At 36.0% G+C, this 26,488-nt stretch overlaps 2 protein-coding genes across 2 annotated transcripts; both read left to right on the top strand.

Moving 5' to 3' along the window:
- Window positions 1-686: 686 nt before the first annotated feature.
- LOC118854569 (olfactory receptor 5F1-like) lies at window positions 687-1,631 on the top strand. Its single transcript, XM_036764933.1, has one exon. The coding sequence runs from the start codon at window positions 687-689 to the stop codon at window positions 1,629-1,631; it is 945 nt and encodes a 314-aa protein (XP_036620828.1).
- An 11,828-nt stretch (window positions 1,632-13,459) lies between these two features.
- Window positions 13,460-14,422, top strand: LOC118854396 (olfactory receptor 10AG1-like). The gene has a single exon (XM_036764754.1). The coding sequence runs from the start codon at window positions 13,478-13,480 to the stop codon at window positions 14,420-14,422; it is 945 nt and encodes a 314-aa protein (XP_036620649.1). The 5' UTR covers window positions 13,460-13,477.
- Window positions 14,423-26,488: the final 12,066 nt, after the last annotated feature.

Here is a 26,488-nt window from a genome sequence, read left to right as displayed (position 1 = left end):
TGGCACATAGTAGAAGCTCAATAAATGCTTTTCAACTGCCCTCTACAATCGTGATGATGCCAAACACCAGGATGGCAGGCTGTGTAAATTATTTTCCTAAAATAACCCTACAGAAATTGGAAAAAGAAATGATAGAAGAGTTTTAACAAGGTGATTCCTCTCCTTTGAACTCTATATATTACAGAAGTAAAACAGAAGTGAAATTCCACTTGTGAATAGGGAAAATGATGCATAGTTTGTAAGTATTCACTGTTGAACTTGATTTTCACCAATTAAAGTTCAAATCTATAGGTCACTAGATTTAGAAGTTGAAGAGATCTTAAAGATAATTGAATTAAGTTCCTTTTTTTTGTCACTGGTGAAATGGATGTGTAAAATGATTAAGTGACTTATGAAAAGTGACACAGACAGTGAGTAGTTCTGATCCCAGATTACCTGCTCTTTCCAGTACACCACACTGTCTTGTGATTCTTTGCTAAAGCAAAAAGTTAGTTAGCAGCTCATTTTTAGGCCACTTCTTTGCTTAGTAACTCCATTTGATATTACGTTTTTCTTTTCTTTAGGAAATTAGAGTCCTACTTCAACCTTCTACTTATTTCTGCAAATCATTCTACAGGAAATCTGGAATACCAATATACTCTAAAGAAACTTCATTTTAAAAGTACACATACACATATATTAAATAAATGTCTGGAAAAAATCACACCACAGTAACTGAGTTCATTCTGCTGGGCTTAACAGATTCTAAGGAACTTCAGGTTATCCTCTTTGTGCTATTTTTGGCAATTTATACTCTCACTGTTGTGGGTAATATTGGAATGATTGTGCTCATCATACTAGACTCTCGGCTCCACACTCCCATGTATTTCTTCCTGACTAATTTGTCATTTACTGATGTGTGTTATTCATCCACCATTGCCCCAAAGATGCTGGCAGATTTAATATCTAAAAGGAAAACAATCTCTTTTGCTGGTTGCTTTCTACAGATGTATGTCTTCATTGCGTTGGCGACTACAGAGAGCATCCTCTTTGGATTGATGGCCTATGATCGCTATGTAGCCATTTGTAACCCACTAGTCTACACTGTTACCATGACCAGGACCATCTGTCTAAAGATGGCTGCAGGGGCCTACACAGCAGGATTACTTAATTCTATGATTAATACAAGTTATTTAAGCAGCTTATCATTTTGTGGTTCCAATGTTATTCATCATTTTTTCTGTGATAGTCCTCCACTCTTTAAAATCTCCTGCTCTGACACACACATGAATGAAAGTATTTTTTCTATGTGTGCTGGAGTAAATATGATAGGCACAGTGCTGATCATCCTCACTTCTTACATCTATATTCTTGTCTCTATCATGCGCATGCACTCAAGGGAAGGAAGGAGCAAAGCCTTCTCGACCTGTGCCTCTCATCTGACAGCCATCATTATATTTTATGCAACTGCCATCTTCACTTATCTGAGACCTAGCTCTAGCTACTCATTGAATCAGGACAAAGTGGCCTCTGTGTTCTACACAATGGTAATCCCCATGTTGAACCCTCTGATCTATAGTCTGAGAAATAAAGAAGTAAAAAAGGCCTTCAAGAACGTGATTATGAGAAAAAGGATTCCTGCATTCATTTGACTGCATGTTTCCTTAGGGAAAGATATGTAGGATTAATTATGCAGTGCTGTATAAAATGTTTTAATGGATGACATAAGGTAGTTTCGTTAGGTTAATGAACAGCAGGCATATAATTCATTATTACTGTTGAAATAAGTTCTATTTTCTTCTGGATGAATGGATGCTGGCTCCAACTAGTCCTGCAATAAAAAAAAAAGAAAAAGAAAAAGAATCCAGGACAGATATTAATTAGGCTAAAAATAAACCTCGACGGAGTGATATGCATTTTGATGAGATTCTTCTTAAGGAATAGTAGAAATGCTTTACATTATTCTTCAATGTTTCCTGTTTTGGACTCTTTTTATGTATTTTTACAACTCGGGCTCCCAGGAATCTAATTTGGGTTTATTTTCATCACTTCAGTGAAAATTAAATTTCATTTGGTAAGACAATTAATTAAAAAAAACAGGTTTAGGAATTTACTTCTTCCATTGAAAGTTTTTCATAAAATTGTAGAATTTCAGAGATAATAATAGTCTCTGAAGTAAGTATGAGTAAGTGGATTTTTTGCCACCAATTTATATGACTGTTGGAACCTACCTCACAATTAAAGGAATCATTGATATATCAAGTTTTGCCTTTAAAAACAATTAAATATTTCCCCACAAATATTTACTAAAAACTTACTGTGTGATCTGGACCAAGCTTGGCATTGAGATAATAAAGACAAAAATCACACAGGCAATTTCCTCAAGGGTCTCATACAATACACACATACATATACATACACACATGCGTATATGCAAATATAAAGTTTAAATTTGGTAAATTAAAGTGAGGAGTGTGAGGATGTGGAAGCTGCAAATGATTTGGGAAGTTGGTGGCACTTGCACTGTACCTTTTGGGAATTATGGATTCCAAACATAATTGGTGAGAAAGGAGTTCATTCAAGGCTAGGGATAGTCTATGCCAAGAAATGGAGTTGGAAATGAAATAATGCATATGAGGATCAGCACAAAGGATAATTTGTCTGGATGATAGGATGGGTCAGGTGGAATATATAAAAGTAGATCAAGCTTAAATTTTGAAGGGCTTAGGAGTCAAAACAGAGGAGATTTATTCAGAGAGTCATTAGCTTCTATTTGCCCCATTCTAATTTTTGATGTTTTGTTTTCTTCCTTTATCTTCTTTATCTCCTTTTCCATTTGGTTGATTTTACTTTTCAATGAGACATTTTCTCCAATTATATTCTGATTTTCCTTAACCAATTCTCCTATTTTACTTTTTAAAGATTTGTTTTCCTCATTGAATTTTTTTTTTCCATTTTTTGTTTTACCTCCCTAATTTGTTTTCTAAAGTCCTCCTTGAGTTCTTCCAGGAATGCTTTTTGGTCTGGAGGCCAGTTCACTTTCCTTTTTGAGGTTTCATATGTGGGTGTAGTGTCTATGTTGTCCTCTTCTGAATTGGTAATTTGATCTTCCCTGTCTCCATAATATGAATGAATCCTCTTTGAAAGCTTCTTGCTATTCTTTTTTATGGTGTTATTTTTTTCCTTCCTGGTTTCTGAAGTGGATCTCTGCTTCTCAGGCTCAGGGGATGCTGTCCCAATTTTCTTGTGTTGGGATCTAGCTTTATGTGTTATGGCCTTTGGTTTCATGAGGTGTGGGGGAGGTTGGTCTGGCTGCTGGGAATCTCTTCCTTTCCAGGAATGTTCTACAGCATGGGTGATCTCAGCTTGTGTCTGTGTTGGTCCCTGCCACTTCCTCTGGCTGTACAAAGCTAAGTCTTGGGTCCTGGCATTGAGGTTAGTTAGCTCCCCCCACCCCGGGTCTCAGTTACTTTCATTGTTCTTCCGAGGTGAGGGCTGCTGGGACACCTCTCTTCCTGCATTGTCTCCTTCCACCACCACAGGAAGGGCCTTCTCCCCCACTTCTCTCACTACTGAAGCCCCACTTCTGGCTCCTCTGTTTCTCTTGAGGTTTTATTCTTTGGGTTTATTCAAGGGAGGGATATGGGCCATTTTACCTGACCGTTATGGCTCCCAGAAGTTCAGGAAGGTGAGTTTCAAACATTTAGACTGTGAGTTGGTTGCCTCCGGGCTAGCTGCTCCTGCAGCTGCAGGCTCTGTGCTCCCACAGACTCCTATCCCAGGCTGAGAAGCCTGGGGCTCGATCACGGTCTGTAGCTGGTGCTTCCACCCTGGGCCTGTTCTTGCTCCAGCATTTGACTCACCTAGTGAACTCCCAGACTGCCGTGCTGTCTGGATTCCTCTTCTGTTCCCAGCTCATTTGGTCTGGTGCCATTTTGCGTGCCTGGCACTCCTACCCCTCTCAGTCTACTAGTGGTTTCTAACTCTCTTAAATCTGCTCAGATGCACTTTTTTAGATGTATCTGGCAGAATTTGTGAGAGAGCTCTGGTAGTTCCTTCCTTTCACAGTGACATCTTGACTCTGCCCCTCCAGCACCACAATTTAAAACCATTGATTTTGGGGCATACAACTTTCCTTATACTCCAGCTTTCACAGCCATACATTGCTAGTGGAAAAGAAAAAAAAATACATAGCTTGACTATACAGACCTTTGTTAGTAAGGTTATTTCTCTTTTTATTAATGTGTTATCAAGATTTGTCTTAGCTTTACTTCCAAGGAGCAAGTGTCTTTTAATTTCATTGTTGAAGTCACTGTCTGCAATGATATTTGAGGCCAAGAATATAAAGTCTGACATAATGGCACCATCTGCCAAATCATTTGAAATAAGAGATGCAATTCAAATAATTTCAACAATATCCATACAATAAGAAGTCTATTCTATGAAAGATAATTTTCTAGGCACTGGAAAAGAAAAGGAAATCAGGAAGAAGCCCTGAAATCAAACAGTTTACATTTCATTAGAGGATATAAATTTATAGATGGAAAATTAGGAAATAGTCCTAAGGTTAGATGGAGGGAAGAAAGGAGAGAGGAAGGGAGGAAATGGAACAGGCCCATGCCAGTTTGGCTAGAACATAAAGAGAATGAAATATGATGGGATATGGTGAAATACTCAGACATCAGAATGCAGTGTTTTCAGTGCTTGGATATGTAGTTTTCATTTTTCCTGCAGACAATAGAAAAGTACATTAGATCTCATTACAGCTAAAGAAAAGAGTATAATCATATCTCTGTTAATCACTACCTATGTCACATTGTCCAAGGCAATTCCCATGACTGGTACTCCGTTTCCTCCTCTCTAAAATCAGTGAGCTGGGCTAAAAGGCCGCTATTGTTGCTTTTACCTTTAAAGTGAAATCGAATCTCTGATAATTAATGCTAAATTGGTATCCAGTAAAGGGCAGATCAGGGTTGCATTACATATATATCTATATCTATATCTTTATCTATATCTATATAGATATAGATAGATATAGATTATATATAGATATATAGATAGATATATAGATATATATGTATAGATCTATCTTATATACATGTATGTGTATATATATATATATATATATATATATATATATATATGTATGTATGTATGTATGTATGTGTGTGTGTGTATGGTTCAACCTGTTGGGTGATTTATAAGTGAGGGTAATATCTGGTAAATGTAATGTTAATAGGATGTAAGATCTTCCCCACATATTAATAGGCCACACATGGAGACCATTAAGGGAAGCTTGCTTAGGATAAGCTTGCTTGTAGGAAGGTTTCACATCTTTTGCTAATTTCTAATTAGGAACTGAATCAGAACAGTGGTGATGCCTTCTGGCTCTGAGACGTTTACATATATACTCTGAGTTGACATTTCGCTTTGGTAGTTCACTTATGAGAAGGATCTTGTGATTCTCTGGTTGAGACTCTGAGTACCCAGATGTCCAGAACTCCCTGAGTGCTCAGATGCAAAGGCTCTCTTTATCCAGTAGTGTAGGCAAAGTGTATAGCAAGATTGCTTTGATCAGGCAGTTAAAGCTGGTCTTTGTGCTATTTTCTCTGCTTGTATTTTCTCCATTTGTATTTTCTCTGATGTTTATGGTGCTGACCCTTCCCCTGAACTACTGAATATACTTAAAAGTAGAACTGTTAACCCCTTTTGGTCAGTCTTTCCTAGAAAAGTAGATCTAAGATCCTGTGCTAGCTGATATCCTGTGTGTGCCAATGTGGTTGCCACTACAGAATTCTAGTTATCATAGATCATACTAAAAACAAAACAGTTTTATGTCAGGGAAAATAATCAATATATGCTAGGTACAGTGCTAAGTGCTCTACAAATATCATCCCATTTGATTAGTATACTTGTATTCAAACAGTCTTTGCTGTATTTCATCACTCATCCTTATTCTAGAACAGAGGATTCCAGTCTTCCTCCCAGGCATGGGCAGAAGGGTTAATCTTTAATGCTGCTTTCCACAATGAGAAGTTAAGAAGAAAACAACAGCAACAATAAGTTCTGGTCAAAGTTATGTTTTTGTTGGGGGGGATGCTGTTCTTTTTTTCTCACTTAGTAGTATGTTTTTTTCCAATTACATACAAAGGTAGTTTTTGACATTAACTTTATAAGATTTTTGAGACCCATTTTTTTTTCTCCTTCACTCCTCTCCCCATTTCCCCAGGACAACATGCAATCTGATATAGCCTATACATGTACAGTCATATTAAACACTATCACATTAATTGTGTTGTGAAAGAAGAATCAGAACAAGGAAAAAAACCACAAAAAGAGGAAATAATATGTCTTGATCTACCTTCCGACTCCATAGTTCTTTCTCTGGATGTGGAGAGTATTTTCCATCATGAATCTTTTATTATTGTCTTAGAGCATTGTATTTCTGAGAAGAGTTAAGTTTTTCAATGTCAGTCATCATATAATGTGGCTGTTACCATGTAAAATGTTATCCTCATTCTGCTTGCTTCCCTCAACATCAGTTCGTGTTAATCTTTCCAAGTTTTTTTTTTCTGAAATCCACCTGCTCATCATTTCTTATGGAATAATAGCATACCATTACATTCATATATCACAACTTATTCAGTCATTCCTTGATTGATGAATATCCCATCAATTTTCAATTCTTTGAGACCACATAAAGAGATGCAATAAATATTTTTTTACATGTCGGTCCTTTTCATTTTTCGTTATCTCTTTTGGATAAAGATGTAGTAGTGATATTGCTGGATCAAAGGGTATGCACAGTTTTATAGCCCTTTGGACATGATTCCAAATCACTCTCCAGAACTCCTCCAACAATGCATTAATATTCCAATTTTCCTACATCTTCTCCAACATTTATCATTTTCCTGTTTTGTGATATTGACCAATCTGATATGTGTGAGGTGGTATCTCAGAGTCATTTTGATTTGCATTTCTCTAATCCATAGTGATTTAGAGCAGATTTTCAAATGATTACAGATAGTTTTAATTTCTTCTTTCAAAACTGCCTGTTCACATCCTTTACCTACTTATCAATTGGGGAATGACATGCATTATATTTTTAGGTCTCTTTTTTGCTTTTTAAATTTTTTTAAAAAATATTTTTATTTTTCAACATTGATTTCCACAAGATTTGAGTTACAAATTTTCCCCCCACTTGTCTCCTTTCACCACTCTATGATGGCATAAATTGTGATTGCCCCTTTCCCCAGTCTGCCTTCTCTTCTCTCACCCTACTTCTCCCCTCCTTATCTTTTTCCCCTTACTTTCTTTGTAGGGCAAGATAGATTTCTATGCCCCATTGCTTGTATATCTTATTTCCCAGGTCCATGTAAAGACAACATTTTTTAAACATTTATTTTTAGAACTTTGAGTTCCAAATTCTCTCCCTTGTTCCCCACCCCCAACCCTCCTTGACAAGGCAAATAATTCAATGTAGGCCACACATGTATCACAGCAAAACACTTCCATAACAGGGATGACTTGAATTCTTAGAAATTTGACTCAGTCCTCTACATATTTTAGAAATAAGCCCTCTATGAGAAGCTGTAAAAATGTTTCCCAGCTTTCTGCTTCCCTTCTAATCTTGGTTGCATTGGCTTTATTTGTACAAAAAAAAAAACTTTTAAATTTAATGTAATCAAAGGTATCCATTTTGCATTTTATAATGTTCTCTATCTATTGTTTGGTGCTAAATTATTCCATTCCCCATAGTTCTGTCAGGTAAACTATTTCTTGCTCTCTTAATTTGCTTATGGTATCACCCTTTATGTCTAAATCGTGCACCCACTTTGACCTCACCTTTGTATATTGTGTATGATGTTGGTCTATGGTTAGTTTCTGCCATACTGTTTTCCAATGTTCCACAACAGTTTTTGTGAAATAGTGATTTCTCATCCCAGAAGCTGGAGTCTTTGGGTTTATCCAACAACAGATAACAAAAGTCATTGAATACTGTGTCTTGTGTACTTAACCTATTGTACTGATCCACCACTCTATTTCTTAGATCGGAAAAAATAATTTAGATGATTGCTGCAGTTTTAGATATAGTTTTAGACCTGGTATGGCTAGCCTGGGGTAGGAGGTTCTATTTTTATAAATTGAGCATAATCATTCATTAGAACTGGAGTAATATCAAGACAACTCCAACATACTCATGATGGAAAATGCTAACTACATCCAGAGAAAGAAATTTGGAGTGTGAATGCAGATGGAAGCATATTATCTGCTCTCTTTTACTTTTGCTGTTTTATTTTTTTTCTTTCTTGTGGTTCCCCCCACAGTGGTTCTAAGACTTCTTTACATCATGAATAATGTGAAAATATGTCTAATTTAAAAAAAAATAAAGTGTCTACTACTAAAAAGCACTGTAATAATAACTCTTATGGACATAGTAGTTTACCCTTTTTAATACATTTTCTTTATAACAACCCTGGAATATAGGGAATGATAGTATCATTTTCCAAATTTAATCCATGGTGAACTTGAAAGTAATAGAGGGGAAATGATGTGCAAATAATACATATCCCGTAAGTGGAACAGCAAGATTAGAATGTTCCCAGTGGTTTTATACTACCTTACATTGATTCATTAATGGGCGTTTAGAATCCTGGGGTTAGAGTCTGAAGATCCGACTCTCATTAAAAAGTGAATATTGGCTTGGGAGAGAAGCTATCCACACAGAGCAAGGAATCTTGTCTATTTAAAGAGCTTTAAATGCTTTCAAATGATACTTTTAGATGAAAGTTGGCTGATATAATTTTGTTTGTTTTTTGAGAGGACAGATTTTAATGTTTAAAAGACAGATTCATTTTTTCTTCATCTGATTTCTGTTTTCTTAGATGTGTGGAGCTCTTGATAAGGTAACTTTCTCTCAAATTAGATTCATAATTATCCTTCCACTTACAGTTTGAGAGAGCTAACCATTTTACTAAAAGTTTAAGGTTCTTGTCCAGAGTCACATACCTAGAATGGGGCCAAGACAGGACTTGAGCTCAGTGCTTTCTGATTCCATGGTTAGCCCACTAGCTACCATCTCTTTCTGACTGCTTGTGGAAATATACTTGTACATGTATAAATCTGTTCACAAAAATTATAGTTCTGGAGACTATGACTCTAACTATATTGGCATAAGAATTTCCTTCAGCCAATATAAATCAGGGCCTTTCCTGTAACTTAGAAAGTTATCTAAGGATTAAGGGGTTAAGTAAATTTTCAGGGATAACACAGACAACATGCCTCAGAGGCAGTACATATACCCAAAACTTCTTGACTTATAAGTCACCTCTCTATCCAAAATTCTATACTGTCTCATGTACTTATTGTCATTCTAATTCTATTAATCAAAGTTAGAAACAGATAAACTTTGTGTCACCCTTGCAGAAAAAAAAAGCATTATTTCACTGTCAATGTCTATGTCTCTTATTTCAAGAATGGATTTTTGTTTTGTCTACTTTTGTGTCATTATCATGTAAGATCTAGTTCTATGATCCTATAGAGTGATCAAGATTTGGTAAAGTTAATGGCATCATTTAGACAATACCAGGAGAGTAGTGTATTGAGACCTCAGTGCAAATATCTAGTATAGATGGAATTTGTTCAGATCAAAATCATGAAGATGTCAAAGAACATAAAAGACAGGATAACAATTTAAGTGCATATTCCATTGTTAAAGCTAGGAATTGTGTTAGTATTAGTAATAGATTGTCATTGACAATCACCATCTATAAATCAACGAGTGGGTAATGAGTTATGGGTCAAAGAATACACACTACTTAATTGACTATTTACTAACTAAAGTAAAATATGTAGTTTGAAAATGAAACAAAGTCATAGAGGACACAGTTTTTATTATAGACACCCAGGCTCATTTCCTTTAATCTCCTAAATGCCTGTCAGAGGATATCAAGAACCCAAGGTTTCTCAGTTTTTTTTTCGTGATTCTTCCAATAGAATCAAGACAGCTAGGTGGTACAGTAGATAAAGTGTTGGTCTTAGAGTAAAGAAGACTCATCTTCCTAAATTCAAATCTTTTCTTAGACACTTAATAGCTGTGTGACCTTGAGCAATTCATTTAACCTTGTTTGTCTCATGTTGTTCATTTGTAAAATGAACTGGTGAAGGAAATGGCAAAGTACTCCAGTATCTTTGCCAAGAAAACCCCAAATGAGGGCACAAAAAATTGCACATGATTGAAACTACTTAACAATAGAATGCTACCCTAGAACAGAATCAACTTTTGGGTGGCTGGCCTCTTCCTGTCGATAGCAGTTCCTTAAACCTCTAATGTTGAGAATTTGAACCAACTCAAAAAGGCAAAAGAAAAAGAAAAGAAAGAAGAGGATTATATTCTTAATTATACAATTCTCTCAGAGTATTTCCAAGTTTCATTGCTTTGGTTTTTGACTATTCTATGTATTATGAGAATATCTGATATAGGGGTAGATGTTAGCTCATACCAAGATTGCCTTTGACCCACTCTACCAACCAAGGTAAGTTTGACTGCTGTGAATTAATTCCCTTAATATTTTGTTGGAAATGGCTTTGGCAGATTCAATCAGTGATAATGAGAAGCAATATTTGGCTTTAATGGTAATCATTAACAAGAAGCAGGAAAATAGATCTTAGATTTTTATCTCAGCATCATATGTTATGGATAGTTCATCTATTTAATCTCTTTGTTTTACTGATGAAGAATCTCAGCTTCTAGAAGGTTAAATTAATTGCCAAATGTCATTTAATTTTTAGAGCAGGCTCAGATATCAAACAAAGCCCTATAGGTCCAAATTGATATGTTTTTCTTCTGACTACGGTGGACTTTATTTGACCACCCTACACAGCTCACTAACTCCTTGGAATGGAACAGGTTGGGGTACTGTTTTTTTTTTGTTCCTTGATTTTTCTAAAGCTATCCATTACACTTATCACTCCATTTGTGAACTGTTCCAAAAAACATTTTTTTTTTCTGAATAAAATTCAGTTTAGGATTTTTTTAGTAATCAAGAATTATGCATATCTACATAGTGCTATGAATAGAGGCCTGGGCCTGTGAGTCAATGAGACTTGAGTGCAAATATATCCTCAGTCACTTGTTATATGTGTGAATCTGGGGAAGTCATTTAACCCTTTTCTGCTTCAGTTTTCTCAACTGTAAAATGGGGTAATATCACATACATAGAAAGATTATTCTGAGAACATAATGAGATAATGCTTGCAATACTACACTGCCTTGCACAAAGTAAGTGCTACTTAATATTTATTCTCTTCTCTGATAGAACTGGAAAGGATCTTAGACATCAATCATTTTGGGATCCCCCAGGTAAAGTGAAAGAGAATAGAAAATAAGTCATCTCCCAATTGATGAATGGTGGAAAGATATGAACTGTTTTCAGATGAAAGAATCAAAGTTTTCTATAGGCATATAAAAATGCTCTAGCAAACTATTGATTGGAGAATTGCAAATTAAAACAATTCTGAGCCACTACCTCATACCTATTAGATTGGCTAATAGGACAGAAAAGGGAAATGACAAACATTGGAGGGGATATGGGGAAAATGAGAAAGTAAAGCACTGTTGGTGAACTGATTCAAACATTCTGTAGAACAATTTGGAACTGTGCTGAAAGGGCTACAAAAGCCTGCATACCCTTAGATTTAGCAATATCACTACTAGAGCTATATCCCAAAAGAGATAAAAAACAAAAAGGAAAGGGACTTATACGTACAAAAATATTTACAACAGCTCTTTCCTGGTGGCAAAGAATTGGCAATTGAGGAGCTGCCCATCAATTTGGGAATGGCTGAACAAATTTGGGCATGCACTTAGGATGGAATACTTATAGTGTTATAAGAAATAGTGAGCAACTGCTCTCAGAGTAGAAAAAACCTGGAAAGACTTATGCGAGCTGATGCAAAGTGAAATGTATTGTGTACAGAGCAACAGCAATATTGTAAAATGATCATCTATGAATGGCTTAGCTTTTGTGAGAAATATAATGATCCAAGAGAACTCTGAGATACTTATGATTAAAAATGCTATCCATCTTCAGAGAAAGAACTGATGGTGTCTAAATACAGATTGAAACATACTTTTTAAACTTTATTTGTCTTTAGGTTTATGCTTGGTCTATGTTTTCTTTCACAAGATGACTATTATGAAAAATGTTTTGCATGGTTATAAATATATAACCTACATCTCTTTTGCTTTTCTTCTCAATGAGCAGGGATTGGGGGAAGAAGAAAGGAGAGAATTTGTAACTCAAAGTTTTAAAAATGGATGTTAAATGTTTTTAAATATAGCTGGGGAAAATGCTAAATAAATTTTAAAAAGCAAAAAAGTGTGAGAAACTTGATGGGAGAATATGGAGAATAATTTGTGAATAATCATGTTATTATTTTGTTATTAATGGTTTATTTTTATTTATTTTATATATATGCATATAAACTCTACATTTTCCACCTCCTTTATATTGTATAGGGGATAGCAAGAGGTTTATTGAATGCTTAGGGGATATAGAGACTAAAAGATCTAGTGAATCTAGATCTAGAAAAATCGACTTTTTTCTGGGGGCATGTTTTGTTGGGGATTTCCCCACATCTAGAAAGAGGAAGGATTTTTTTTTTCATATTTTAAAATAAATGAGGTTGAGGTGGGTCTTGAAGACAAATAAGTTTTGGATGATGATGTTACCAAAAATTCAGATTCCCAGTCTAGTACACATTACAACATAGTGTTCAACACCAATTCTTCTCTGGAGGCAATAGGAGCAACTCAGATTTCTACCAAAACAAATTCACAATTCTTCTATAATGTATAATTACAGATAACTACTTGTGGTTTTTACAGTTTAACTGGCTTGTCCAGAATCACAGAGTGAGGATGTGGCAAAGGTGGGCTTGAGCTCGGGGATTTATGATTCCATTGCTCTCTAGCCGTTTTCTTGTTTTGGTGACCTCTGTGAATGAGGAGAGAAGTGATTGGAGTTGTGGGTGATAGTGGTGGGGATGAGGTCATGAGAATGGCACAAATGATAAGAGGAAGCATAGACTGCCAGAGCTCTAAGAGCACTATAGCTGTTTGGAGTAGAGACATGTGAAAGACATGTGAAAGACAAAGACAATTTAAAGATTATAACCTATATTGAGACTTTGTCAGCTCTCATTCTCTTTAGTCAATGCTCATGTCAATTTGGCATCTTCTTTATCCTACAAGGACTTAGTGTCCTACTTCTATACAATCAATTCAGAATTAATAATGGGGATTCAAATAAGGCCTTCATAGGATAAAGTTGGTGAGTTATTTAATTGAGGGGACATGAGAATCTAAAATGTAGAATTTTGGAGCAGGTGGTATCTTTAGAGATGACCAAATGCATAAACCTTAATTTTCCAAGAAAGAAATTGAGACCCAGAGAGGGGAAATTATTTATTCATCCTAAATTTATCATTACTACAGATGGAATATGAAGAAAAAGTAGAAGAAGAAAATCTTACTATCGTAGGGGAACTTATTCTTCTGGGATTTTCTGACCTTCCCAATCTCCAAGGGTTTCTTTTTGGAATTTTTTTGATCATCTATATGAGCATCCTTATGGGAAATGGTCTCATCATTGTCATTACCATGGTTGATCCAACTCTCCAAACTCCCATGTACTTTTTCCTGGGCAACTTTTCCTTCTTGGAAATCTGTTATACATCAGTGACTCTCCCCAGAATGCTGACAAACCTTTGGACACAAAACAGAGCAATTTCTTTAATGGCCTGTGCTATGCAACTTTCATTTTTTCTTATTCTGGGAGTCACTGAGAGCTTCCTTCTGGTTGTGATGGCCTATGATCGTTATGTGGCCATTTGTAAACCTCTCTATTATCCTCTTGTCATGAACCACAAAGTTTGTGTCCAGTTGGTGGTTGTTTCCTGGATTGTTGGGATCCCTGGGCAAGTAGTACAGACATATAAGGTAATTTCTCTTCCCTTCTGTTTTAATGAGCTCAATCATGTTTTCTGTGATGTTTCTCCATTGCTGGAGTTGGCTTGTGGGGATACCTCTGTGCAAGAGTTCTCTGTTTATGCTTTTGCTGTGCTACTTGGGATGCTTCCCTTTCTCACCATTATTGGTTTCTATTTTAAAATCATCACCACCATCCTGAAGTTGCCACTGGTCATAGGGAGAAGAAAGGCCTTTTCTACCTGTTCTTCCCATCTCATAGTTGTGGGTTTATTCTATGGGTCTGGTATTATTACATATCTGATACCCAAATCAAGCCAATCAGAGATAAAAAATGTTCTCTCTCTTTTCTACACCATTGTGACCCCGATGTTTAACCCCATGATATACAGCCTAAAAAACAAAGATGTTATTGCAGCATTAAAGAAATTACTAATGAAAATATTAGCCTGATGGAGCAAATATCTATCATCACATAATATTAATGCTTCAATTTTTAACTTAAATTTTATATGTTAAAATTTTTAAATCTTAATTGGAACAATCCAAAGAAAGCATTAATTTCTAGCCATAACTCTCAAACATATTTGACAATATTTAGTTTTAGATTTCTAGTAATGGTGAAGCTTCACTCCTCAGAAGGAGCCTATATGACTTTGGCAAAGTTTAATTGCTGTTCAGCTATTTTATTTTATTAAATATAAATATATGTCTCTGAACATTTCATATTTGTTCAGGGGTTGTCTAGCTCCTTTTGTAGTTGTGACACCTCCTTAACAACTTGTCCATTACACACAACTTCTGTTCTCTACTGTTATGAATGTTTACCATTGCCTTGCTACTTCCTCTGTCCCTAAATATTCCTCCTCTCTCCTTGGGATCGTGGTTGCACTCCTCTTTATGTCCTACCTTTTGTCTTCTCATTCTTAGCAGAATTGTCTGCTCTGAACCTCTGAACCTCTGAACCTCAAACCCTTCCTTTTCAGCCTGATTCCTTCTTCCTCAACTCCAACCCTTCAAGGTCATCAGCTCAAGCTCTTATTATTTTTTTTTAGCATCTCCTTAAGTCATCCCTCATTTCCTTTCTCCAAATTTCATCTCTAGGTTTTAGAACTCCAGAGTTCTTCAAATCACTTTCATTATGCAAGTTTGTCTTTTCCTATACTTCATGTCATTCTCTTCCATCTGCTCCTTGTACCTATCCATCTCCACAAACCTCCCCAATGGAAACCTAGAAGTAAGTGCACTGCTCTTCTTGCTGTCCATCTCACTCAATATAGTTACATGTGTCTTCAAAGATGAGCAAAGAATCCACCATAGCCTGCTTTATTTTGAAGAAAATAAAGACCTTTGTCTTGATGCTTCCTAATTTATACACCATAGTTTTGCATACTTATCTACTTCCAATTATACTGATCTTCCAATTTCAGACATCAGGTTTCATAACATTAAGTAAAAGAACTAGTGAAGTATCCTGCTCCCATCTGTTTCTGTTTTCATTTCTTATTAAGCGAGTGCAAAATCTCAGATTATTGAGATAACCTAAATTATATTCATAATCACTTCAAAATGGTAGAATAGAGAGATGCTTGGTTTACATGAAGAAGCTGTAACACATTGCAAACAAGGAACTATGCAAAATTGCGTAAAGAATTTCATCAAAGAAATATATGAAAAGGGATTAAAAGAAGTGGTATGATGACATGGGGAGATTGAAGGAATTGTAGATAGCCAATATATTGCAAGAGAATGAGAAAAATGCCCCCTTGCTTGTTGGACAGATGTTTTTGGTAAACAGATGAAAGAACATGGATAGAGAGTTGCATGGAATAGGCAGGCATAATTGGGATGGGAATCGACCTAATTGGATAAAAGACCATTGGAGAGATCATGGAACCATTAAAAGAACTAGAGTTGTAGGTATAAGATGTCTGTCAAAGCCCCTTTCTCACAAAACTTCATTCTTCATTATTATTTTTCTCCTGCAGGTGTTTTATCCCTATATGACTTGCCAATATGAAACATGGTTTTATTTTTTATCTTGGAACCATGACTTTTTTGTAAACTCTTTTTAGCATTTTCCATTTATCATGCAATGCTTATGTCTTCTGGGTTTAAATGATGTATTTCTTTATGACAATTGTCAGTTTACTACATAGCTCATAGACCTTATCTACACTCTGTCTCCTACCATAATCCATAATTATTTCAATATTCACTTTGATCACTACTCAAACTGCCTCATCACACAAATTTCAAACATCTCAACCCAACGGCCTCTTTCTCCAAACAACTTTGCTTATGTACACTAACATGATGACAGCATAAAACTCAATATTTCATAGTAGTATTAGGTAATAACTATGGTTGGGAATGTGAGTACTTCCATTTAGAGAATCACATTCTTTGCCTATGATGCTCTAGCAGACATTGGGAGAAGTGTTACTTATTAAAAAAATGTAAGTGAAAATGATGTAGATAAAAGATAATGAAAAAGGATGCAAAACGTGAATGTGGCTTTTTACTCATTTATGGATCAGGTAGATAGATGTATAGATAGATAGATAGATAGATAGATAGATAGATAGATAGATAGATAACATTTTTACATGCTTCCCTGAACCATTTAGAGGTCAAGCATTCATGGACCAAACAAACTTTTTGACAAATAGAAATATTTCATTATTTGGGTAATTTGACTTTCATCAAATAGTAACATCTTATTTTCAGAGTCATAGGGTATCCATATGTATGTATTATTCAGAGTACTATATATGTTATGAATAATTAGGTCCCTACCAAGCCTTAGAAACATAAGGCTAATGATAATCAACAGAAAAATGAAATATTTTCATACCAAGTAGTACAGAAATATAGGTGGATGAATGCAGCTGTAGATGTATAATGAAAATGACAAATAAATTCAAAATTATTTGGAGCAGGGCAGTTTCTAGTACTAAAGAATGGGAAACTAAGGAGGGGTGCCCATCTGTTGAATATATAAATACTTGGAAATGCTTTATGCCATGAGAAATGGTAGAGACAATTTAAATGAAACCTTAGAAAACTTGTATAATGATACAGAGTGAATCAAACAGAACCCAGAAAACAATTTATATAATTAGCACATTAGAAATTAGAAACAACTTAAGAACACTTGAAACTTTTTATCAATTCAATGATTACCTATAATCCAGAAAAATCAAAATGAAGCAAAATGCTACTCATCCCTTGAGAGAGAGGTAATGGACTTGAGATATAAAATGGGATATAAATTTTAATACAATTAAAATAGGAATTGTTTTTTTTAACTAGGCAGGTTTGTTATAATCATTTTGTTTTTGTTGTTGACCTTGTCTCTGTTTTGCTTTGCTTTTCATTCCCTAATTGGGGAATAGAAGCAAGAGCATGTATAGGGTAAGGTAAGGGAAAATAAAGGTCATTGAGACATCATTTTTAATGCAGAGACAAAAATAGAAAGTATGCCAGAAGGCTAGAAACACATAATGGAGATATGCAGTTTTGTACAGAATCCTCTTTTATTCTATTCTATTCTCTATATGGAAATACCCATTTTCTTTCATGTTTGTAAAGTTCAGAATGAAAAAGATGTAAAACCATATTTGTATTCTTACTACTGTTTCTTCTGACTAAAATCACTAAAATATTAAAACATATGAAGACATGTGTCAAACAAGAATTATTTTACATAATACTTAGAAGTGTATTTTTATCCAAAATAATAAATATTTCTTCAGGCAAGAGGAATTTTTGGAAGATTCTTTAAACTTGTCACATTAATTGGAAAAGGAAAGATCTTAAAAACTAAAAAAAAAAGAAATACCACAAATACTGTCAAGCAAACAAAAGGAGTCAGGTTGTTTTCAGGTGTGTTAGTATGTTCGCAAGAGTGGTATGAATTCTTTTCCAATTAATGAAGAAGAGTAAAAAGAAAAGAAAAGAAAAACAATGTTCAATCTAAGAGAAAAAATAAATTAAAAATTATAAACACTTATTAAATGCTTACCATGATGAAAGCATTATTCTGAGTCTTGCAAATATATGATCATGACATGAATGCATTAAATGTAATAGTAAATGTAAAAATGCTTTGTAAATTTTAAGCAATATATAAATGCTAGCTGGTGCTGATGTTGTAGTCATTGTTTCGACTGCTATTACTACTGATGTTTTTATGGTGGTATACAAGCCCCAGATAATTCTTTCTCTCATGCAACTAACAATACAAGGGAGGACAAATTTTAAAGCAGAGTTCAGCTTCTGGACTGATGGAAAGATGAATAGTCCCTTCAGTGTAGTGGCCATGTAGATAGTAATGTATCTTATTTAATATTATATCCCTTGATAAAGCCATATTCATTTCTAAGTAGCTGCTCCATTACAATACTATCTTTCAGGGGCAAAAACAAAAGCAAACAAAACAAATAAAAGCAATGGAAAATGTACTGTAACACAAACTAAATATTTAATTTATGTTGCAAATTGATATTTTTTCTTCACCCCAATCTGGTCTTTTTTCTTCTTGAATAGTCTGTCTCACTACACTATACACACTGCATCTTTCAAAAATGGAGGGGGTGGGGGGGCAGAGTTTGCAGCGAATGCTGTGTTTTACATAAAAATTCAATAAAGGACAAGAGTGTAATTTATCAAAAATGTTTGAGGTTATTTTTGATAATGACAGAAACACTTACTGGTTTTCTAATAAATGCAAATAAAACTGCTCTAACATTTTACGCCTTAATATTGAGTATTCTCGGGGGCTGAGCCATTATGGCCCCATGAAAACAGCGTCTTACCAGAAATCTCTCACAATTTCTGTCAGGTACCTCTAAAAAAGTGAATCTGAGCAGATTGCCACCAGTAGACTGAGTGGGACAAATTTCCAAGCCAGAACAGTCCAAAAGTTCAACGGGATGAATCTGTAGGATGGGAGAATGCCTGGCTTGTGGAGATGCACCAGACAGCATCAAAGTGGAAGCAGCTGTGGATACCAGCCAGTGATGCAGGCTGGGAGATCACTGGGTGCCTGAAACTGGTAGAGAGCCCCAGGCCTTCCAATACAGGATGAGAGTCTGTTGAAGTGCAGGGAGGCAACAGCACAGCACTTGTGACATCCACTCCTGAGGCTTGCAGCCCAAAGGATTGAAACAGAACTTCTTGAACTTCCAAGACACATAATGCCAGGTAAACAGCTCTCATCCCTCCCTCCCTCACTAAGCCAGAGAATTCCTTCATAAAAACCCTGGAATAGAGTAGACACAAGTGGAGATTCAGTAGCCAAGCAGTGTGAATTCCTGAGTTCCAGAAGGGAGGAGCCAGCAAGAGTCAACAGCAGGAATCCAGACATGCCTTTGCACAATGAGGGGAAGAGGCAGGCACTAGCACAGACAATAGCTGAGACTACTGGTGCTGAAGAGTACCCCCAGAGGAAAGGGAGACTTCCAGCAGCCAGACACACCCTCCCCCACACCTCAGGTATGAGAAGGCCCTAATACACAAAGCCAGTAACTGCCCAGAGGTCCTAGAACCAGAGGGTGAAATTGTCATTGAAAGAATCCACCAATCACCCCCTGAAAGAGATCCCAAATTGAAAACTCCAAGAAATATTTTAGCCAAATTGTAGAATTACAAAGTCAAGGAGAAAATACTGCAAGCAGCCATTGACCTACATGATCTGATGCTGAGTGAGCGGAGTAGAAAGAAGAAAACATTATACACAACCACAGACATATTGATACTGTGATGACTAACTTTGATATACTTTGCTCTCCTTAGCAATAAAAGGCTCAAAGACAGCTCCAAAGGACTCATGAAGGAAAAAAACTACCTACATCCAGAGACAGAACTATGGAGTCTGAATGCAGATTGAAGCAAACTATTTGCTCTCTCTTTTTTTTCCTCCTTTTTTGTTTTTTTTTTCTTCTCTCTCATGATTCATTCCATCAGTCATAATGCTTTTTTGCAAGTTGAGTATTGTGTAAATAAGTTTAATGTGATCGTTGATTTAGAATCTGTATCGTACTGAATGCCATTTTGGGAGAGGAGGGGAAAGAGGAGGGAAGGGAATAAAATTTGAAAATCAAGAACATGTGTACTAAGTGTTGTAAACTAAAAAAAATCTAATATAAAAAAATGCTTTACAAGCCCTAAAAAATAATTTGTACTCTCATGAAGACTTAATGAATTATAGAGTGAAAATATTTTCAGCCATCTTTTAGAAAAGACAAAACTGACACTGAGTGCATGGTATTTTGATTTACCAACAGCTATTTTTCATGGTAGCTGTCCAACTGTGATCTTCTGACGCCTAATTTTTGTAACTTTGGGGCAAGTTATATGTATGACTGATTGTAGGGTAAAAAGTACTTTGTTCCAAGCTTGAAGGGTTGGACTGTTGTTTTCAGAACTATTTCTATACAGCCAACTCTGCCACACCAGTAGTCCTCCTCCCCCAAGAACCACTAACCCAGACAGGACTCAGCTCTTAAGCAGGCTCTGCACCTCCCCTCTGGTCTGCCACTTAATTCTTCCCTCCAGGTGGGCCTGGGGCAATAAGCAACTGCAGCTGTGGTTCTGTAGCTGCACCACCCCCACTGTCCCAGGGGAGGTGGCCGAACCGGGACCTCTTTTTGTTCTGTCCCTGCAGCTTTTCAAACTAACCTCCCTAATTTGGTTTTTAGAGTCCTCCTTGTGTTCTTCCAGGAATGCTGTTTCATCTGGAGACCAGTTCACTTTCCCTTCTGAAGTTTCAGGTGTGGGTGTAGTGTCTATGTTGCCTTCTTCTGAATTGGTAATTTTATCTTCCCTTTCTCCATAATATGAATGAATCATCTTTGAAACCTTCTTGCTGTTATTTTTCGTGGTGTTTTCTTTTTCCCTCCTAGTTTCTGAAGTGGATCTCTGTTTCTGGGGCTCAGGGGGCTCTGTCCCAATTTTCTTGTGTTGGGATCTAGATTTATGTGCTATGGACTCTGGTTTCATGAGGTGCTGGGGAGAGGTAAGTCTCCAATTCCCCAGGACTGCTCTATAGCATGGGTGGTGTCAGCTCATGTCTGTGTTGGTGTCTGCCACTTCCCCAGGCCATACAAAGCCAAGTCTGGGGTCCTGGCATTGACGTGACTAAGCTCCACCCCCCGGGGTTCAGTTACTCTTGTTCTGCTGTGTTGTGGGCTGCTGCATTAGTCTCTTTCTGCCACCTCTCCCCCACTTCTCTTGCTATCAAAACCCCCCTTCTGGCTCCTCTATTTCTCCCCAGGTTTTATTCTCTGGATTTATTCGAGGGATAGATATGAGCCATTTTACCTAGCCATCATGGCTCCCAGAAATTCAGGAAGTCAAGTTTCAAACTTTTAGACTGCGGGTTGAAGGCCCCCGGGCTAGCTGCTTGCTCCCACGGCTACAGGCTGTGTGATCCTACAGACTCCTGTCCTGGACTGAGAAGCCTGGGGCTTGATTGCGGCTATAGCCAGTACTTCCACCCTGCTCCTGTTCCTGCTCCAGCATTTCGCTCACCCAGCGACTTCCCAGACCAGTGTGCATTAAAGTTCCAATTTTCCCCCATCTCCTCCAACATTTATCATTTTCCTGTTTTGTGATATTGACCAATCTGATATGTGTGAGGTGGTATCTCAGAGTTGCTTTGATTTGCATTTCTCTAATCCATAGTGATTTAGAGCAGTTTTGCAAATGATTACAGATAACTTTAATTTCTTCTTTTGAAAACTGCCTGTTCACATCCTTTATTTATTTATCAATTGGAGAATAAATTGTATTATTTTTAGATCTTTTTATGCTTTTAAAAATATTTTTAATTTTCAGCATTGATTTCCACAAGATTTTGAGATACAAATTTTCTCCCCATTTCTCTCCTTCCTGCACCCTAAGATGGTACAAATTCTGATTGCCCCTTTCCCCAATCTGCCTTCCCTTCTATCACCCACTCCTCCCCTGTATATCCTATTTCCCAGTTGTATGTAAAAACAACTTTGTTTTAAACATTTGTTTTTAGAACTTTGAGTTCCAAATTCTCTCCCTTTATTCTTCCCCACCCACCCTTCTTCAGAACGCAAGTAATTCAACATAGGCCACACATGTATCACCGCAAAACACTTCCATAACAGGAATGACTTGTATTCTTATAAATTTGACTCAGTTCTCTATATATTTTAGAAATAAGCCATTTATTAGAGGCTGTAAAAATTGTGTCCCCGCTTTCTGCTTCCCTTCTAGTCTTGGTTGCATTGGCTTTATTTGTATAAAAAACTTTTAAATTTAATGTAATCAAAGTTATCCATTTTGCATTTCATAATGCTCTCTATTGTTTGGTACCATATTATTCCATTCCCCATAGTTCTGTCAGGTATACTATATCTTGCTCTCTTAATTTGCTTATGTCTAAACCATGCACCCATTTTTGCCTCATCTTTGTATATTGTGTAAGATGTTGGTCTATGGCTAGTTTCTACCATACTGTTTTCCAGTGTTCCCAACAGTTTTTGTCAAATAGTGATTTCTTACCCAGAAGCTGGAGTCTTTGGGTTTATCAAAGAATAGAGTAAAATAGTCATTGACTACTCTGTCTTGTGTACCTAACCTGTTGTTCTGATGCGCCACTCTTTTTCTTAGCTAGGAAAAAATAATTTAGATAATTGCTGCAGTTTTACATATAGTTTTGGACTTCATATGGCTAGGCTGGAGTAGGAGGTCCATTTTTACAAATTGAGCAGAATCATTCATTAGAACTGGAGTAATATCTAAGGCAACTCGAGCAGACTCATGATGGAAAATGCTAACCACATCCAGAGAAAGAACTTTGGACTCTGAATGCAGATGGAAGCATATTGTTTGCTCTCTTTTACTTTTGTTGTTTTTTTTTTCTTTCTTGTAGTTCCCCCCACATTGGTTCTCATTCTTATTTACATAATGACTAAAGTGAAAATATGTCTAATATGAAAAAAGAGAAAAAATGAAGTGTCTACTATTAAAAATCACTGTAATAATAACTCTCATGGACATAGTACTTTACCCTTTTTAATACATTTTCTTTATAACAAGCCTGGAATATAGGGAATGATAGTATCATTTTCCAAATTTAATCCATGATGAACTTGAAAGTAATAGAGGGGAAATGATGTGTAAATAATACATATCCAGTAAGTGGAACAGGAAGACTAGAATGTTCCCAGTGGTTTTGTACTGCCTTATGTTGATTCATTAATGGGTGCTTAGAACCCTGGGGTTAGAGTCTGAAGATCTGACTCTCATTAAGAAATGAATATTGGCTTGGGAGAGAAGCTATCCCCACAGAGCAAGGAATCCTGTATATTTCAACAGCTTTAAACACTTTCAAATGATACTTTTAGATGAAAGTTGGCTGATGTAGTTTTTGTTTGTTTTTTGAGGACAAATTTTAATGTTTAAAAGACAGATTTATTTTTACTTCATCTGATTTCTTCTCTCACACGTGTGTGGAGCTCTTGATAAGGTAACTTTCTCTCAAATTAGATTCACAGTTATCTGTCCACTTATAATTTGAGAGAACAAATGGTTTCACTAAAATTTTAAGATTCTTGTCCAGTCACATGCCTAGGATGTGGCTAAGACAGGACTTCAGCTCAGTGCTTTCTGATTCCATGGCTAGCCCACTAGTTACTATTTCTTTCTGACTGCTTGTGGAAATATACTTGCACATGTATAAATCTGTACACAAAAAGGATAGTTCTGGAGACTATGCCTCTAATTATATTGGCATAAGAATTTCCTTGAACCAACATAAATCATGGCCTTTCCTGAAACTTAGAAAGTTATCCAAGGATTAATGGGTTAAGTAAAATTTCAAGGATAACACAGATGATATGCCTCAGAGGCAGGACATATACCCAAATCTTCTTGACTTATAGATCAATTTTCTATACAAAATTCTATCCTGTCTCATGCTCTTACTATAATTTTAATTCTATTAATCAAAGTTAGAAGCAGATAAACTTTGTGTCACTCTTCTGAAAAAAAAAGTATTATATCACTTTCAATGTCTATGTCTCTGATTTCAAGAGTGGGGTTTTGTTTAGTCTACTTTTGTGACATTGTCATCTAAGATCTATTTCTATGATCCTATAGAGGGTTCAAGATTTGGTAAAGTTAGTTCCATCATTTACACAATGCCAGGAGAGGTGTCTATTGAGACTTCCTTGCAAATATCTAGTTTAGATGGACTTTTTCAGATGGCAATCATGAAGAGACCAAAGAACGTAAAAGACAGGATAACAATTTATGAAGTGTATATTCCATTATTAAAGCAAGGAATTGTGTTAGTGTTAGTAATAGAGTGTTATTGACAATCACCATCTATAAATAAAAGAGTGGGTGATGAGTTATGGGTGAAAGGAACACAAAATAATTTATTATTTACCTACTAAAGGAAAATATGCACTTTGAAAATTAAACAAAGTCATAGTGGACACCGTTTTTATTATAGAAACCCAGGCTCATTTCCTTCAACCTCCTAAATGCCTGGTGGAGTGTATAAAGAACCCAAGGTTTCTCAGTTTGTTTTTCATGATTCTATCAATAGAATCAAGACAGGTAGGTGGTAAAGTAGATGAAGTGTTAGTCTTAGAGTCAGGAAGACTCATCTTCTTAAATTCAAATGCAGTCTTCAACACTTAATAGCTGTGTGACCTTGAGCAATACATTTAACCTTGTTTGTCTCATGCTTCTCATTTATAAAATGAGCTCATAAAGGAAATGGCAAGGTACTCCAGTATCTTTGCCAAGAAAACCCCAAATGTGGTCACAAAGAATTGGACATGTTTGAAACTACTTAACAAAAGAAAACCACTCTAGAAGAGAATCAACTTTTGGGTGGTTAACCTCTTCCTGCTGCTCCTCAAAACTCTAATCTTGAGAATTTGAACCAACTCAAAAAAGCAAAACAAAAAAAAAGAAAGAAGAGTATTATGTTTCCTTAATTATATAATTTTCTCAGAGAGGATTTCCAAGTTTCATTGCTTTGATTTTTGATGCTGTGGCCATTCTATGTATTAGGACAGTATATGATGTAGGGGTAGGTGTTAGCTCATATCAAGACTGCCTTTGACTCACCCTACCCACGAAGGTAAGTTTGATTGCTCTGACTTAATTCTCTTAATGTTTCATTGGAAATAGCTTTTGCTTATTAAATCAGTGATAATCAGAAGCAATATTTGGCATTAATGATAATCAGTAGCAAGAAACAGGAAAATAGATCTTAGATTTTTATCTCAGCATCATATATTATGGATAGTTCATCTACTTGATGCCTTCATTTTACTGATGAAGAAACTGAGCTTCCAGAAGGTTAAATGAATTGCCAAAAGTCATTTAATTTTTAGAGCAGACTCAGATATCAAACAAAGGCCCTTTAGCTCCAAGTTGATACATTTGTCTTCTGGCCACATTGGACTTTATTTGACCACCCTACACTGCTCACTAACTCGTTGGAATGGAAGAGATTTGGATTCTGTTTTTTTGTGCAGTTTTTAAAATTTTTCTTCTAAAGCTATCCATTACACTTACTATTCTACTTGTGAACTGTTCCCAAAAAAGTTCTTACTGAATAAAATTCAGTTCAGGATTTTTGTTTTAATAATCAAGTGCTATACATATCTACATGATGCCGTGAATAAAGGCCTGGGCCTGGGAGTCAATGACACTTGAGTGCAAATCTTATCTCAATGACTTATTACCTGTGTGAATCTGGGGAAGTCATTTAACCTTTATCTGCTTCAGTTTTCTCAACTGCAAAATGGGGTAATATCACCTACATAGAAAGAGTATTCTGAGAACCAAATGAGGTAATGCCTGCAATACTACACTGCCTTGCACAAAGTAAGTGCTACTTAATATTTATTCCTTTCTCTGATAGAACTGAAGAGGATCTTAGATATCAATCAGTCTGGGATCCCCCAGGTACAGTTAATGAGAATAGAAAATAAGAGCGATGTCCCAATTGATTAATGATGGAAAGATATAAACTTTTCTCAGATGAAAGAAGCAAAGCTCTCTATATCCATATAAAAATGCTCTAACTATTGATTGGAGAATTGCAAATTAAAACAATTCTGATGTAATACTTCATATCTATTAGATTGGCTATTAGGACAGAAAAGGGAAATGACAAACATTGGAGGGGAAATGGGGAAAATGAGAAAGTAATGCACTTTTTGTGGAGTTGTGAACTGATTCAACCATTCTGTACAGCAATTTGGAACTATGCTGAAAGGGCTATAAAAGCCTGCATACCCTTAGATTTAGCAATACCACTACTAGATTTATATCCCAAAAAGAGATAAAAAACAAAAAGGAAAGGGACTTACATGTACAAAAATATTTATATCAGTTCTTTTCTGGTGGCAAAGAATTGTAATTTGAGGGTCTGACCATCAATTTGGGAATGGCTGAACAAATTTGGGCATGTATTTATGATGGAATATTTATGGTGTTATAAGAAATGATGAG

The sequence above is a fragment of the Trichosurus vulpecula genome, chromosome 6 (genome assembly GCF_011100635.1).
Source record: "Trichosurus vulpecula isolate mTriVul1 chromosome 6, mTriVul1.pri, whole genome shotgun sequence".
Lineage (NCBI taxonomy): Eukaryota > Metazoa > Chordata > Mammalia > Diprotodontia > Phalangeridae > Trichosurus > Trichosurus vulpecula.
Note: the sequence above shows the minus strand (reverse complement) of the source record. Positions and strands in the feature narration are given on the sequence as shown.

Excerpts from the sequence above, each read along its gene's own strand:
- LOC118854569 (XM_036764933.1), top strand. The coding sequence starts at position 687 with ATGTCTGGAAAAAATCACACCACAGTAACTGAGTTCATTCTGCTGGGC.
- LOC118854396 (XM_036764754.1), top strand. The coding sequence starts at position 13,478 with ATGGAATATGAAGAAAAAGTAGAAGAAGAAAATCTTACTATCGTAGGG.